This window comes from Grampus griseus, assembly GCF_964374135.1.
Source record: "Grampus griseus genome assembly, chromosome: 3".
NCBI classification, from domain to species: Eukaryota; Metazoa; Chordata; class Mammalia; order Artiodactyla; family Delphinidae; genus Grampus; species Grampus griseus.
This window is the reverse complement of record NC_139019.1, coordinates 11,426,962-11,443,792: the sequence shown is the minus strand read 5'-3', so window position 1 is coordinate 11,443,792 and position 16,831 is coordinate 11,426,962. Positions and strand designations below refer to the sequence as shown.

The following is a 16,831-nucleotide window of genomic DNA, read 5'->3' as shown; positions in this document are numbered from 1 at the left end:
ATGTTCAGGAACGCACTCTGTAGAAGAGCTTCCTCTAAGACTGGGTTTCTCAGCCTCGGCTCCGTTGACATTCAGGGCTGGATACTTCCTTGAGTGGGGGACTGACCTGTATAGAAGGGTCAGCAGCCTCCCTCGCCTCTACCCACTAGATGTCAGTTTCACTTTCTACCCAGTTGTGACAACCTACCATGTCTCCAGACATTGCCAAATGTCCCTGGCGGGGGCAAAATCACCTCCAACTGAGAAGGCCTGCTCTAAGTAGGAATAGGATTTTGACAGGAGATTTGGGAAAAAATATGATTTGTCCTTCCAGGTAACTACATTTTCTGTCTCAATACCTTGAATTCTTTAGATCATCATTTAGCGATCTCTTTTGCCTCTAAGATTTATCTCAGGATAAACAAAGTAAAGCACAACAGCCCGCCAAGCGCTAAATTTATCAGTATATTTAGAGGTTCCGTGATATATAAGTGTGATGAGTTTATCATATATCACCACCCCTACACTTTTATTAATTCAAGTCTACAAATATATTTGTCTTAACTGTACTATATGTGTCTTTAAATCATTAGCACTGAATAGGAGAATGCCTATGAAGGTGTAAATTTAGGTATACCTGCACGTTATATTTATTTACATATGCCTCATTTCACAATGAATTTGAGGTAGCTCATAAAAAGGCGTTACGTAAAAAGGAATAAAATAATGGACTAGAGGGAGGGAAACCATGAATTAAGGTAAGGATACAATTCGCACATAAAACTATACATCAAATTGTAGGTAAATTTTCTTTTTTTCAAGTAGCTGGGGGAGTATTTACCTGCTAGTTTTGCTTCTCATTTGCTGTCTGCTTTTCTCTGTAACTTTGTTGCTCTTTCAATATTTCTCGTTTTTCTTAGTCTCTGTCCTTCTCCTTGGGAAAGTACATTTCCCACCTCTGGTCTTACTGGGCCATAATTGCTAAAACTGTCATTTTTAGTAACAGTTATACACCATTTATTTAAACAGTTGGTTTGAATTAGACGAGACCTTCAAAAAACAAAATACCAATCCATAGTTCCCTTTCCATCTTACAAATATATTATAAAACAAGATAGTGTCTTTTTGATTGAATTTGCTTGAAGTGCAGATATTAAAGAACCATGAGCCTATTATGTTAATTGTTTTTCAAGACAACTTTTGATTCTTCCCTGGAAAAATTGTTGAGGTTGCAGCCTGCCATGAATAAGACATATCATGTAAATGCTTATCCTAATAAAAACATGCTTATTTGCTAAGACAGTGTAATTTAACTGGTACTTGTGTCAGCAGCTCTGTGCTTACGGTCTGTGTTGTTTAGAGCTTGCCCACCTACGACAGCCCTGAGGTGTTCTGGCTGCACCCCAATGCCGACATCACCTACCAGAGCAAGCTGGCCAAGGACGTGCTGGACACCATTCTGGGCATCCAGCCCAAGGATAGCTCTGGTGGAGGGGATGAGACCCGAGAGGCGGTGGTGGCCCGGCTGGCTGATGACATGCTAGAGAAGCTGCCCCCAGACTATGGTCCATTTGAAGTGAGTTGATGGCATCCTGACAAAACATCAGCTGTGGATGTGTCTGGTTGGTTGGGGGAGTGAGGACGAAGGGAGGAGGGCAAAAAATAATTTTTCTGAAATTAAAAAAAATCATTTAAAAAACTTGCTTCTTGAAGAACCAGAAAAAGAAGTGTTTGAATTTATAAATGTAATCATCTCAAACGAGAAATAATAAAGAAACCTGATGAGAACATTAATCTTCATAATTAAATTACAAGTGTGGACCGAAGGGTTAGGATTGCTTTTCTAAAACGTTCCCTGGAGGCACTGCACAGTGTCATTTGTTCAGAGGAAAAAAAATGTATTCTTAGAGTAAAGCTTTAATTATTTAGAAAAATGTTGTGTAATTCAGGCCTTCTTAATTTCAGGGAGTCTATAGTTATATCGTTAACTCCGCAGCTTCTTCATCTCATGGGTTTGGAAAATTGATTTGTCTTTTTAATACGCAAGTAACTTCTAAGCAAAATTGATGATTGTGAAAGTTAATTTTTTTTGACATTTTAGCAATTATTGTGAAAAGGTTTACCCTGATAACATGTTTAAGTCTTTGAGAAAAGCAAAAGTAAGTGGCTTACTTTCCATGCAGTTTTTTTTTTTTTTTTTTTTTTGGCTGTACCCCACGGCATGCGGGATCTTAGTTCCCCAGCCAGGGATTGAACCCATGCCCTCTGCAGTGGAAGCACTGAGTCTTACCCACTGGACCACCAGGGAAGTCCCATCCATGTAGTCTTAAGAGATGACCTGGACTAACCTTGTGACATTTTTGTCACAAGACCACCGTGTTTCTCTATATATTGCCCTTTCCACCTGGTTTTCAGAAGGAAGTCTGCAGCATTTTGTTACTTGAGCATCCTATTATTTTCCATGAAGCAGGCCATTTTGGGTGCTAGTACTATAGTCTGAACTCAAGGAACTGTCACCAAGGGACTCATTTCCCTTGGAAGAATCTCTGATCACTTGCTCGGAAAAAATCAATACTGCTACCAGCTTTCGTAAGCACCTTTCATTATAGTATCAGGAAAGCGGTCATTCATGTCTAACAGTGGTTGAAATATTTATAAAGCAATGAAAATGCCTTAAAAATATAATAATAATTACATAAATAAACATGGTAAGTATGGGGTTTAGAAGAGACACCTTCCTTTTGCTAAATTTGCTTAGGATAAAGCAACTCAACATGGCATGTTATCTGATCCACAAAAGACTCTGAATAAATACTTGAAAGAGAGAAATGAATGGGTGGGTGGATGGATAGATGCTTTGATGGAAAAAACGAAAGCTTTTAAAACAGAAGTCTCGTGTTTTGAGGCAGCCTTAAGAATTGTTGTGTATGTGTACACATCTGCTTGTGTGTGTCCATGTGTGTATTCGCAAGTCTTGGAGTGGCAGTAGTGAATATTTCCCAATAAGTGCAGTTGCTGTTTGGAAGGTTACATGTTTGTAGACATGGATTGTATATTCTGTGAATTTATGGAGGCCTGTCTTCTCCCACATGGGATGAAAAATCAGCTGGTCATTTAACAGACGTTTCTTCTTTATTTCTTCTTGGTTTTCTGGCAGTGGAAAAAAAAAAAAGCTTACTGTTTATGGAACTGTAAAATTTGGGGCCCTTTCAGAAGCCCTAGGGTACCAGTTACATAACGTTAGTAGCTGTCTACTTTTTCACGTGCTGGGTGTCTCCACGGCAGGTAAAGGAGAGGCTGCAAAAGATGGGGCCATTCCAGCCGATGAACATTTTCCTCAGGCAGGAGATAGACAGAATGCAAAGGGTACTCACCCTAGTCCGAAGCACCCTGACCGAGCTAAAACTTGCCATTGATGGTACCATCATCATGAGTGAAAATCTACAAGACGCACTGAATTGCATGTTCGATGCCAGAATTCCTGCTCGGTGGAAAAAAGTACGTTTAGCTCAGCTCTTATTCTGCCTAATCACTTTATTGTTGTGAATAGTTGTAATTGGCCAGTGAAAAGCACGTAAGAATAATGTACTTAAGAGTGTTCTTTTGCTTAGGGACTAATCTCCTTAGAGCCCTGTAGTTTTGGATTGTGGGTAGGGAAGGAAATAATTTAGCATCTCCCACATCTCAGGTTCTCTGCTAGGCAATTTATATGCACTGTTTCATTTAAATCTTGCAATTTATTACCCTTAGTTTACAGATGAGGAACTTGAGGTTGGGGGGCGGTGTTAAATCTTTTCCCAGATCACACACCTTAGAAGTCTAAGAATCAGAATGTAAACCCAAGCTCACGGATTTCAAAGCTCGTGATGTTAGTCTTATAGAAGGGAATGTTCCTAGACACACGCAGGTATCAAAAGTCACACCAAAGAGACACATTTTTCCTTGCTTCATCTGTAAATATGTGAGTATGTATCTTTCAAGATAACAAGATAATAATTTAACAGTATGCTTATTATGTATTGTTAATTGTGCTAAATGACAGGTGTCGGTTTTTAAAATTTTATTGAAGTATCATTGGTTTGTAATGTTGTGTTAATTTGTGCTGCACAGCAAAGTGACTCAGTTATACATATATATTCTGTTTCATATTCTTTTCCACTATGGTTTATCACAATCTATTGAATATAGTTCTCTGTGCTCTACAGTAGGACCTTGTTGTTTATCCATTCTATATATAATAGTTTGCATCTGCTAATCCCAAACTCCCAGTCCTTCCCCCGCAGCCCCTCTCCCTTGACAGCTGCATGTCTGTTCTCTACGTCTGTGAATCTGTTTCATAGGTATGTTTGTTTGTGTCGTATTTTAGATTCAACATATAAGTGATATATGGTATTTGTGTTTCTCTTTCTGACTTACTTGGCTTCATATAATAATCTCTAGGTCTATCCATGTTGCTGCAAATGGCATTATTTCATTCTTTTTAATGGCTGAGTAATATTCCATTATATATATGCACCAAGATCTGGGTTTTTAAAAAAAATTCTTTTCCATTATGGTTTATTACAGGATATTGAATATAGTTCCCTGTGCTATACAGTAGGACCTGTTGTTTATCCATTCTACATATAACAGTTTGTATGATAGATGTGGTTTTAAGAAATTTTTTTTTTACTTGGAAGAGTAAAATGAGTACCTGAGTGTCTCTGTAGAGGTGTTTGCTGATCATGGCTCTGAAGATGCTGAGGGTCCAGGGGAAGGACTTGGGAGGCAGCAGGGTGGGGTTATCCAGGGAGGGCAACTTATAGAGACGATATTGGGTCCTGGGGTGACTGGAACCTTCTGGAGGATACTCAGGTAAATGGGATGGTGAGACAGGATGGGGTTAGAACTGAGAGTCTCTCAGAAGAGATCCACTTAGTGCTGAGACTCTGATATCTCACCCAGGGCTTTGGCAGATCCCAAGGCAGTGGGTCCCAAAGGCAGTATATGGTAACTGGGGAGTGTTCTACTGTCTTCTCCATCTTATTTGGTGAACCACCATCCATCCCTCTAGTCACGCAGTCTAGAAACTCAGAATCAGCTTTGACCAGACTCCTTTCTCTCCTCACCTTCAAAAAATTCATTGCCAAGGCCAGAGGCACTCTTTTCATTGCCAATGACAGAGGAAGAACCTCTGCGGTCACTGGCCCTTGCAGGCTCCTTTTCCACTAAACAGCTCGCCCAGCTTGGTCAGCACCTGCAGGCTCTGTAACAGGGATCCTTGCCTGGAGACATCCCCTTATTAATGAGTCCCTGTGCCCTCAGATCCAATGTCATATAAACACACCTCTTTCAGTTAACACATCTATAAAGATGTGATAGAATGAGTTACCTCATTTTTAAATTAAAATCATTTTATACAGGTTTTTATACTACTTATTATCAGTCTTTGGGAATCTCACTGTCTCTTGAAAAATAGGCATATCAATTCTTAAGATATTTGAAATTCAAGTAGTTTATCTATCCAGGTTGATCACTACATTTATTCACACATAAAATATTGCAGTTACAGTAAAATGTTATAAAATATGATTTGGAGATCCCTTCTAGTGTGGCTGCTGATAACGTTACTGACATTTCCATGCCAATTGTAGTAATAGGAGTTCCACATGTGAATTCAGGCAGAACGTTACAGGCAATGAATGCAATTAATTTGTGGTAAAGAGACCTGTGTTTCCATTTCTACCCCTTCCTCAGAGGAAATAAAAGTGCAGTCTAAGGGACAAAAACTTCAGAGAATAACTGTTGTTTGCCTCATAAAAAATGATAAGTGGAAAAAGGCTTCTATGATTTATCATTCACAAAATATATTTTAAAGTGCTGATAAGGCCATGAGCACATTTATATAAATAGAAATCTTATTTTATAATGTATCTACTGAAAATGTAGCCTAAGGAAAAATAGTTGAAACCTGTTAAATTTAATTCAATTAATTGCTTTATGGCAAAATTGGTCATGACTATATTTGTATGTGGAAGGAGATTCTACTGAAAACAAATGTCTTGAACAGTGTGCTGAACTGGATTGACCTGAAATCCATGTGATGACTAGCTGATTCTATCATATATCATTAAGGAGGAAGAATAATTTGAAAACTTAAATGTCATAACCCATGAAAAATTTATGTCTTAGGGACTTCTAAATTCTAAGAGTGTAATTGTTATTTCACCACTGTTTTCTTCTGTGAACGTAACCAGTTACACGGCAGAATTAAACCTATATTAATTCATGGTTTAATGTATGCATTTCAGGAATCTTGGGTTTCAAGTACGTTGGGTTTCTGGTTTACTGAGCTTATTGAAAGAAACTGCCAGTTTACCTCTTGGGTTTTCAATGACCGGCCCCACTGCTTCTGGATGACAGGCTTTTTTAACCCCCAAGGATTTTTAACTGCAATGCGACAGGTAATAGCTCTGATTTTCACTTGTGTTATTATAATTTTCCTCTACCAGGCTTTCTTCTTTCATTATGGTTTTAAAGAGTAGAATAAGACAGAGAATGATTGTCTCTTTTTGACACCAGCAGTTACTTTGCCCTGAACATAAATCCAGCTTGTTCTCAGGCTGCTAGCTGGGATTTCAAAATATTTGTTATTGTTATATTTGATTTGATTTGCTATTTCTTTTAAAGTACAAGGGGTTAAATTAGGACATGGGTATTGCTTATAAGAGAATCTTTCAGAACTCTTTAAATACTATCCTACCTTCTTTGAATCTGGATAATTTGGGGCTACACTGTCATCACGATAATGCTTTTTATATTAAGACAAACCTCTAGTTGCTGATTTCATTCATCCTTTGCTTTTGCTCTTGCCCTGAGTAGGAAATAACTCGGGCCAATGAAGGTTGGGCTCTGGACAATATGGTGCTCTGCAACGAAGTCACCAAGTGGATGAAGGATGACATTTCTGCCCCGCCCACAGAGGGCATCTACGTCTACGGCTTGTATCTTGAAGGTGCTGGCTGGGACAAGAGGAACATGAAACTCATCGAGTCCAAACCGAAAGTGCTCTTCGAGTTAATGCCTGTGATAAGAATTTATGCCGAAAACAACAGTAAGTTGTCTTGTGCATTGAGGGATGGTTGGTATTATTAGGTTGGATGATGTTATAAACACAGGATATCGTCATTTCTGTTATCATGGGATAAGGATTATACTATGTTATCAAGTGGCCTCACATTCACACCTGTGTTTAATGAGTACTGACTGACTGCTGAACTCTTTCTTGAGGCTCCTGGGAGGCAATGGTTCTAGATAGTTCTTGCCTATCTAATAAAGTAGATAAAGTAGCATTAGCTAATGAGATAAGAAACAGGTGTTTGGAATAGTAAATAAGTGGTGAGAAAGGAGGGTGAGATAACAGTGGGATGAAATAGTTAGGGGCTGGATCTTAGGGGCAGTTGGGCCTGGATGGGCTTGGAAGGATAGATGGGGCTTGGATGATGAGGTAAGTAGTGGAAAGAAGACTTTCCAGGCAGGACTGCACAGGGCTACGGGAGGTGGTGTCTCCACCAGCTTGGAGATTTAAGCCAGGTTGTGAAATCCAGTTTGAATTCAGGGACATCCAACTTAATCCAGTAGCTAAGGGTAAAACGCTGGGTTCACATATCAGCCTATGAATGTGATAACACTTCTATAAAACACACATGTCAAAGAAGAATATTTTGACAAAGTTATCAAAGCTCTGTTTGACAAGGCTAAAAACACCTAAACTATTTCCCATTGTTGGCTTGATGTTTTCTAGAGGTTTTTGATGTTGCATTGCACTCAGCTAACATCTCCTCAGCAGTAACCACCGTTCACCATATGAGGAGATTCCCTGTTCTTTTTATTTTTTAAAAAAATTATTTATTTTCCTTTTTAAATAAAAATTGCATATATTTAAGGTGTGTAACATGATGATTTGATATACATATACATAGTGAGATGATCACTATTAAGCCATAAACTCAAGAGGTAGCCAGGATAGTGGCTCCCAAGGAAGTACTAATTTTACAACAGAAGCACAAAAGATTTTTCTTTAAACAAGCAAGGGATAAAACAATCTCTCTTTAAAAGAGAGCTTTTAGTACCTCCATCCTTTAGATAAGTACTACATTTGTAAATATATGTCAAGGGAAGAGAGTGTATAAACTTTGAGTATTTTTTAGGCGAATATTGATGTTTGCTGCATGACTAATTATACCAGCCACAAGCTTACCTGCAAGAGTACAGAGAGACAGAAAGATAATTATGAATCAGATCACACCCACAAGGGACTCACAGTCTGGTGAGGGAGCCTGATAAGTAAATAAATAATTTAAGTAGAATTTGACACATGTTATGATGGAGATGCTGTCAGGATGGTCAGGGAATCTAGAAGTAGAACATAACTAGGCCTGGGAGGTCGATGGGGACTGCTTCTGAGATGACTTTTGGAGGATAAGGGTGAGCATGAGAGGGCATTAGCGTTAGACTTTCCTTGGCAGAGGGAAAGAGCTTTGGCTCACTGGGTCATCCATTTAATATTTATCTGGTGTCGACCATCTGACACACACTACTGTGTTGCTGGGGATGCAACAATGAGAAAAGGCCAAGCAGAATCCCCATTTGCAAGGAGCTCAGTCTCAAAGAGGGAAGGTAGCTGAAAAAAGAAGCAAATATAGTCAATCCTTGTTACGCAAGGATTCTGTGTGATTTTGCCTACACTCTAAAATTTATCTGTGACCCCAGTGTCACTGCTTGTGGCACTTTCGCGGTCTTTCATGGACATGTACAAAGCAGTGAAACATTGAGTTTCCTGACATGAGTGTTCCTAGTTGAGGTTGAACAAGCCTGTGCTCTACTTCTTGTTTCAGCTCAGACCGTAAACAAGTGTCCTTTCCATGGTCTATTTTGTGCTATGTTTTTCACATTTTTCTACTTTTCATTGTTGAAAATGGCCCCAGTGTGCAGTGCTGAAGTGTTGTCTAGTGTCCCTGAGAGCAAGAAGGTGGTGATGTGCCTTATGGAGAAAACATGTGTGTTAGACATGCTCTGATCAGGCATGAGTCATAGTGCTGTTGACCTTGAGTTCAATGTGAATGAATCAACAGTGTATATTAATAAGGTGACTTTAAACAGAAACACACATAGAACAAGGTTACGTATTGATGGGCTGATGGAAATGCTGTGACCAGAGGCTTGCAGGAACCTGACCCTGTATTTCCCTGAGCAGCCATCGGTAATTCAGACTCCGTGAGATTTTAGATTCGTAAGTCCCAGGAATAACGAGGATCAAGTGTAAATGAACATACCACATTCAGATAGGTCTTGTTTCTGTAAAGAACACATACACACGGTGTGTCAGGGAGTGAGAGAATTCAGGGGTTCAGGGAAGGCTTTGCTGAGGAGAGAACATTGAACATTGGACTAGTATCCATGGGGCAAAGGCAAGAGTGCAGAGGCAAGAGGTAGCAACGAATGTGCTGTGTTTGAGGAACAGAAGGACGGTGTGTGAAGGAAGGGGAGCCCATGAGGAGAGCTGAGCATCAGAAGAGAGACGTAGGGTACTCAGTATGCCTCCTGGTACAGGGTGTCGCTCATTATGCCCTCGCTGCAACTGAAAGTATCCACGTGTCTGCCTGGGCTTCAGCAAACACACTGCCTGTGGCTTCATGTTCATTAATCCTTACGGTCATGTGATGTCCCAGGACAGTGATTGTTTTCTAGAAATAATAATCAATTATGGTCATGTGAAGTCCCAGGACAGTGATTATTTTCTAGAAATAATAATCAATTACGGTCGTGTGAAGTCCCAGGACAGTGATTATTTTATAGAAATAATAATCAAATGTTCTTTCAGCCAAAAGTAATATTTTAGAAATTTTGTTGCATCTAGTCAACATTGTTGGAAAAATGTTGCCCTTATAAAGTGAAAGAAAAATCTTTCTCACATTCAGTTAGGTGTTACTTTATTTCTTGTGACTAAATTGTAAAAATCCATTGCCACATGACCTTGAACATCTCAGCAGCGTAGTAATAAAGCAATAAGTTTATAATACAGGCAGTCCTTTATGAGTTAAGAATACGTTGGTATGGAAGGACTGTACTTACGCTGCTGGGCTTTAGTCTGTGGTGATGCTCGTTAGCTGTAGGGTTAGGGAGGAAATAAAAATAAGCAAAGGAAAAAGTGACTCACTAATTTCAAAGTACTAAGAAAAAAGTAAAGGAAAACTGTAATTCTTTATTCTTTTTTTGGCTTCAGTAGAAGTTGGTGGAAACTTTTTGCCAAATAGCTTTGTGGTTGAAGAGGTGTTTTGTTTGTGATAGAAAACTAACATTCCATTACTCTTTTCCTACTGTAAATCTAATTTTCAGTCCATTTGGATGACTAAATAGGGCTCTAATTGAGCTAAAGAGGTTTAACATCATTAATGGCTAGAGGACGCTCCAAAAGTGTAGTGTTTTAAAATTAAAATTCTTGTAATGGATTGTTTTTTATGTTAATAGGAAGGGCAATTTCAGTTTAAATAATTCACCATTGAATTTTACATATAGGACTGGTTTATTTGTTTTTAAAAGGAAGTCTAGATATTTATTTCAAAGCTAAAAATTGAGTTTATCAATATATCAAAATTGAGCTCTATATTGAGCTATATCCCCAAATGTTTGTTTTATTTATATTTCTTGTCACGGGAGAGTCACCCAAATAGTACTAAATACTCCAAGAGAGTAAAGCCACCCGTACCCACTCTAGATCCTCTGTTCTCAAAGGAAGTTGAAAAGAGGCAGCTACAGGAAATATGTGTCTCCTATAGAGAGAGAGTGATGCTTCTAATAACTTCGGTGCTGAAGCCCATGTGAAGGGAAAGCAGTGGTTAGAATTTTGGGGGAACAAAGCAAGACTTACATGTATCTCTGGTCACTAAGTAAGATGTGAAGAATTTCAGGGTCCCTGCAGCTAATGAGACTATTTCCTGCTAGAGGAACAGTGTTTCTAAGAACGCCCTAGGACCCACCCTGATCCAACACCGTGCTGTTGTGGGCCTGGAGTAGGAATAGCCCCGCACAGCGACCCGGAGCTGGAGACCTCCTAACTCCTGAGCCCCGCAACGTTTAATCCACTTTCAGTTTGTAAACCTGAACTCTGTTAAAGTCACGGGGAACCTGAGACTGGGCAATTTGTTTTAGTGAAAAGGTAAGTGTATATGTGCGTGTGTGTGTGTGTGTGTGTGTGTGTGTGTGTGTGTGTGTGTACAGGGAGCGAGGGGAGAAATCTAACACATCTTGGGCATCTACTGCATTGCAAGCATTATACTATGCTAGGCATTCACATATATTAACTTATTTAGTCTTTACAACAACTCTGTAAGATGTATCATGACGATTTTGCAGATGGGAAAATGAAGGTTTAGAGATATTACATAATTTGCCTATGATTCCTGGCTACTAAAACTGCTATGAGAATCACATTTGTCTGTTGTGGGATGAATGCAGGTCTCTGGGAATTCTTGTGGTAGTGTTCTACTTAAGACTGCATTTAGGGATGAAGCCTGAAAATAAAGGCTTAATTGGAAATGAGGACAGTTTCCTTGCATTTTGAAGTCATGTATTAATATTTCTCAGGTACCTGATGAAGTAGACAGAGTAAAGCCCTCTGCCCTATGCAGATGAGAGCTGTCACCCCCTGTAGCTCCTCTCCCCATGCTGAAGGTCACCTCCCTGCCCCATAGGGGGGCACATGTCCTCAGGTAAAAGGCAGTGAGCCAGGAGCCTGGATATTTGGGGTGCTTTCATGGCTTTATCACCTTAGCAGTTAGTCACGTAGCTTTGGAGGAGTCTCAGCTATGCCACAAGTTGAAGTCAGATATCTAGTTATCTCTGGTCCACATTTACATATTTCTGCAAAGATATGGAGACACATACGCATAGTACGTCACACTATTGCTGAGATTAAGAGCTTAGGCTCTGGATCCATTCTGGCCAGGTTTGACTCATCACCTACAGCTCTGCAACCTTGGATAAGTAACTCACCTCCTTATGTTCTTCCAGTTTTCTCATCTGTAAAATGGATTTAATCATGGTACCCATCTCATTGGGTTGTTGAGAGAATTAAACTGACAATGTCCAGCACATAATTAGCATACAATAGATAACAATAAAAAATTTATTATTATTAATATGATAACTCTTATGCTTGTTGAAGGATTAAAAGAAATAACACATGGAAGAGTGCACTGTTTAATAACCTAAATGTTATTAGCAAAAGAGGGACTAAATAAAGGAATGACATAAGGAATCTCTATGTAACTTGGTTATTCTGGATATTAGAAGGAATATGTGATGCAATGATATACTTACATTTGGATGAAAAATGTAAGCTAGAGAGGGAAGTTATCGAGCTAGAAAATGAAATTTCCTCAAGGCGTTTTATTAAAACCTTTAGCATACTAAAGCACATAGCTCGCCGGTTTAGATACCCTCTTCTCTCTTCTCCTTCTGGAGCCCCAAGGCTTTAAACATATTTAGCTAATTTGTTCTACCTACTTAGCATGTTTATTTTTGTCTTCAAAGTTATTTGTCTAACCAGAGGTAACGGTTTCAAATCATCTCTTTGTGCTTGTTTAGCATCTGTCAGCACTTTTGCCCTGAAATTATATTTTCCGTGGTTTCTAATCCTGCTGCAGAAGGTTGCTGCATGCTGTGACTTGGTGTGGGCTCCTTCCCTTCTGAAGCAATTAAAAATAAATAAAATTGGATAAATATTTCAGAGAATTGCTTTTTTTTTACTGCTTCTTGAAAAGAATGCTATTTTTTCCAATTCTATTTTTCTTTTGGGATTAAAACCCAAGTAATCGAATACTTCCCAAGGTGCAGTTATAATTATCACTTGATTCAAATGTAAAACTCCAAGGGCTTACATCAAGATTTATTAAATGATTGTTGGTCAAGTGTGCATCAAGAAGAACGATTAGTTAAATATTTGTTATATGTTCAGGTCTTAGGATTAAAGGGTTTAAATATATCAGTGTAGTTAGCATTAACTGCACTCCTCAAATTCACTGTCATTTATTTGTTTAATCAGATTTTTTTGTATGTTTGCCTAATTATTATCACTAATGACATTCTCATGGTAATTAAAAATTAGCATCTAGGCTTAAAATTAGGTGTTACATTAATTTAGATGGTTTTTAATAATTAATTTCATGGGATTAAGCAAATACATAATTTTAAAGTAGTGTAAAATATCTGTGACTTTGTTTTATTTATTTTTTAATTTTTTCAGATCATCCTTATTATATCTTTTATTAAAGTTTTAAAGTATTTTCTATACACATCACTTGGTTAATTCCCTGATACTTTATGGTTTTGTCAAAATTAAAAAACTGTATCCTATTTTTTTTTTTTTTTTTTTTTTGCGGTACGCGGGCCTCTCACTGTTGTGGCCTCTCCAGTTGCGGAGCACAGGCTTCGGACATGCAGGCTCAGCGGCCATGGCTCACGGGCCCAGCCGCTCTGCGGCGTGTGGGATCTTCCCGGACCGGGGCACAAACCCGCGTCCCCTGCCTCGGCAGGCGGACTCTCAAACACTGCGCCACCAGGGAAGCCCTGTATCCTATTTTTTATTAAAACTTTTAGTTGGCAGTTGCCAGCACAGGTTGATCTTGAATCCAGCAAGATCCTTACTAGTTGGTGAAGATTCTTAATTGTTCTAAAAGTTTGTTGATTTTGTTTTTCTATTATGATAGTTGATTCTCTGCTCTTCTAATTCTTACCAATTTTATTTATTTTTCTCTTCTTAATGTTCTTGATCAAAATTGTTTCTGAGCCTCAAGAAAATCCATGTAAAATTTCTCTAAGTATATTATATGCTATAAATTTTAATATAACCTTTACTAAGTTTAAGAAGTTCCTTTTTATTCCTGGTTTGCTCAGAATTTTTAATTATAAATTGTACTGAACTTTATTAAACGATTTTTTCTACATTGAGATAATCATATCTCCTATCTTAGTTGTGTAATGTGGTGAATTACATGGGTAGATTTTCTGACATTGAGCCATCTTTGTTTTGTATATTTAAATATTTTTTCTTTATTTTTAAAAAATTAAATTAATTTATTTATTATACAGCAGGTTCTTATTAGTTATCTATTTTATACATATTAGTGTATATATGTCATGACTATGTTTTAGAACAGCATTTCTCAACCTTTGTATTATTGACATTTTTGGTCCAGATAACTCTTGTTGTGAGGGGCTCTCTTGTGCATTATAGGATGTTAGCAGCATTCCTGGCCTCGACCTACTTGTTGCCAGTAGCACCTTCCCAGTTGTGATAACTAAAAATGTCTCTAGATATTGGCAAATGTCCCCTGCTAAAAATCACACCTGGTTAAGAATTACAGTTTTAGATTATTTTATATTGAAACTTTTGTATAATATTATCATATTCAAATGTTTAACTTCTTCCAATAAAATTAATTAAATTTAGTGGAGGTATAAAAACACATGGCACAGTAGGCTGAAGGTTTTCTTGGGTCAAAAAATGAGACTTTAATTTCTGATAGTGCCTTACTTTTTTGATGTGTTAGGAAAAGCTAAATTATTGAGTAAGTTAGTTTGGGGAAATAAATTCAGTATCATTAATATATTATTATTGCATTTTGAAAGTTACATGTTTGTTACACTAAGTCACCAAAGCAAAGTTATCCTCTTAGTTAAGTATGTTTTCATCTCAATAATTATGTGAGGGTCATTTATACTATTGGCCTTCCAGAGAAGTACACGGATAAGTGCAGACACAACTTTCGTCCTGAAATAATTTATAGTCTGGGAGAGAAGAGGAAATAATATACTGCTTCCCGAGATGGGTGTTACAAGATGTGCAAATAAACTACTGTAGGTAGAGTGGATTTAACCAGAAGCAGGTGAAGCTTAAACTCTAAGGCTGCTCAGTGCAGAGGCTCCTTCCAAAGCTTAATTTTATATTTGCAAATTGTACTTTTTTCTTAAAAGAAGCCCCTCCCCCAAACTGTGTAAGTTTGAGGCCCCGCAAGACCTGCATCAGTCCTCAATATGGGGATGCCAAGGCTGGACAGAATGCATAAAAGAAGACCTTTGAAGAAGGGGCAGATTGTCTTTCATTGCATATGTGATTTTGGAGACTCCATCTGTTCATGTACTCCAAAAAGGTAGATTGAATCTTACAGAGCTGAACGGTGGCATGGTTCTCTGCTTCCCTGCCATTTTTATGTCTCTACGCACATGGAGAACTCACAACACCTGGTAGGGGTGGGGAACATTCTCTGTCCTGTGATTTCAAATGTGGTTTGGACTGTGGCACAGAGGGTTGAAGATGGGATTTTGCAATAATAATAGTGAAATAATAGTGAGCATTGGTGCTGGATGTCTGATTAAAAGACAAAGGCAAGTCACAAGGGAAATATAGAGAGGGTGTGTGGGCACAAGATTTGGTGGGGAAGAAGTACAGGGGACGGGGTGGAGGAGGGGTGTTGAATTGACAGGTGGAAAGGAGAGGGAGGGAGCAATGGGGGGTTCACAGTCATGTCACATGGGCAGGGGTTAATGTCAAGGACATGTGACAAGGGGTGAGTGGGGTAAATGTGAGAACGTCTGGGTGTCTTGTCACACCCACTGGAAACCTGTGGTAGCCTCTGCTTCGCATCTAGGGATTATCTGACCTCAGGAAGAATTTCCCTCATTCTACTAAACCCATCTCTCTTTGGAATGACCTTCAGAGTGCACAAAGTTGGCTCTGCGTTCTGTTTGGGCTTGGGGCTGCTTAAATTAGAAATTCACCAAGGTTTTTTTTATGAATTTTTTTGTAGCTGTAAGAGACCCTCGGTTGTACTCCTGTCCCATCTACAAGAAGCCAGTCCGAACAGATCTGAACTACATCGCTGCTGTGGACCTCAGGACGGCCCAGGCCCCCGAACACTGGGTGCTCCGTGGGGTCGCCCTTCTCTGTGATGTCAAGTAACATGGGGCATGTCTCTCACCCAATAAATGCAGGATCTGAAGTATCATAACCTTTTTCTTCTGTGTGGACAGTGTGTAAATCAGGTTGGTCATGCAGTGAGAGCTGTATCAGTGTTCCCTATTCTAGCTGAATGCTTGATTACATTTAGCCTGTTTCATCGTTCATGACCAATCATTGTGTTTTTGTGAAAAGTTATTTGGTGATTTAAAAGTAAAATTTACAACTTTCTAATGAAGTGCGGCCCTCAAATCCACAATAATACATTTTCTTCTTCAACTCCAAGGACTGACTAGGCTAAACAGATGGTATTTCCCTTGAAGGGATTATTCTTCTGTTAATGTGGTGGTTCTAGTGACAGCCCAATTCTCTAAGGTATCATGACAAGTTTGTGCTGATTCTGCTTCTGTTGCCTTTTGCATTTAGGTCAGGTAAGAGATTTGTTTTCATGGCTCAAGTAGCCAATTAAATAGACCTTTTAAAAAAATGGAAGGAAATAGAAGGGTGGGTTAAGGCTGTGAATAGATGAATAGACAATTCAGGTAATCCTACAGGATAAACATTTAGAATAGCATTCAACCCCACTGATAGTTATTAATGAGATACTAACTGATATTTGTTAGAATTAAAAAATTAAAGCTAAAGTGAATCGTGGTGAGGTCTTTGTAAAAGTGATACACTCACAGACTCCTTGAGCAATGTAAATTGACCCATCCTTTTTGTAAAATGATTAAATAACTAAGCACAGAAAGAATCATAAAAACATTCCATGCTTTGATCCTTATTTTCTCTCCTGGAAATCTACACCCAGGAAACAATTTAAAAGACTGAAGAAATATATATATATATATATAT

At 38.5% G+C, this 16,831-nt stretch overlaps 1 protein-coding gene across 1 annotated transcript in view; it reads left to right on the top strand.

Annotated features, from left to right (window-relative positions):
* DNAH5 (dynein axonemal heavy chain 5) overlaps nucleotides 1-15,979 on the top strand; it is a gene marked incomplete at both ends in the record, with an annotated part of 219,311 nt that extends 203,332 nt beyond the window's left edge. Inside the window, 5 exons of the mRNA XM_082652022.1 lie at nucleotides 1,340-1,555; nucleotides 3,265-3,477; nucleotides 6,270-6,422; nucleotides 6,841-7,072; nucleotides 15,828-15,979. Coding sequence (XP_082508148.1) covers nucleotides 1,340-1,555; nucleotides 3,265-3,477; nucleotides 6,270-6,422; nucleotides 6,841-7,072; nucleotides 15,828-15,979 — 966 coding nt within the window. The remainder of the gene's footprint in view (nucleotides 1-1,339; nucleotides 1,556-3,264; nucleotides 3,478-6,269; nucleotides 6,423-6,840; nucleotides 7,073-15,827) is intronic.
* Between the last annotated feature and the right edge of the window lie 852 nt (nucleotides 15,980-16,831).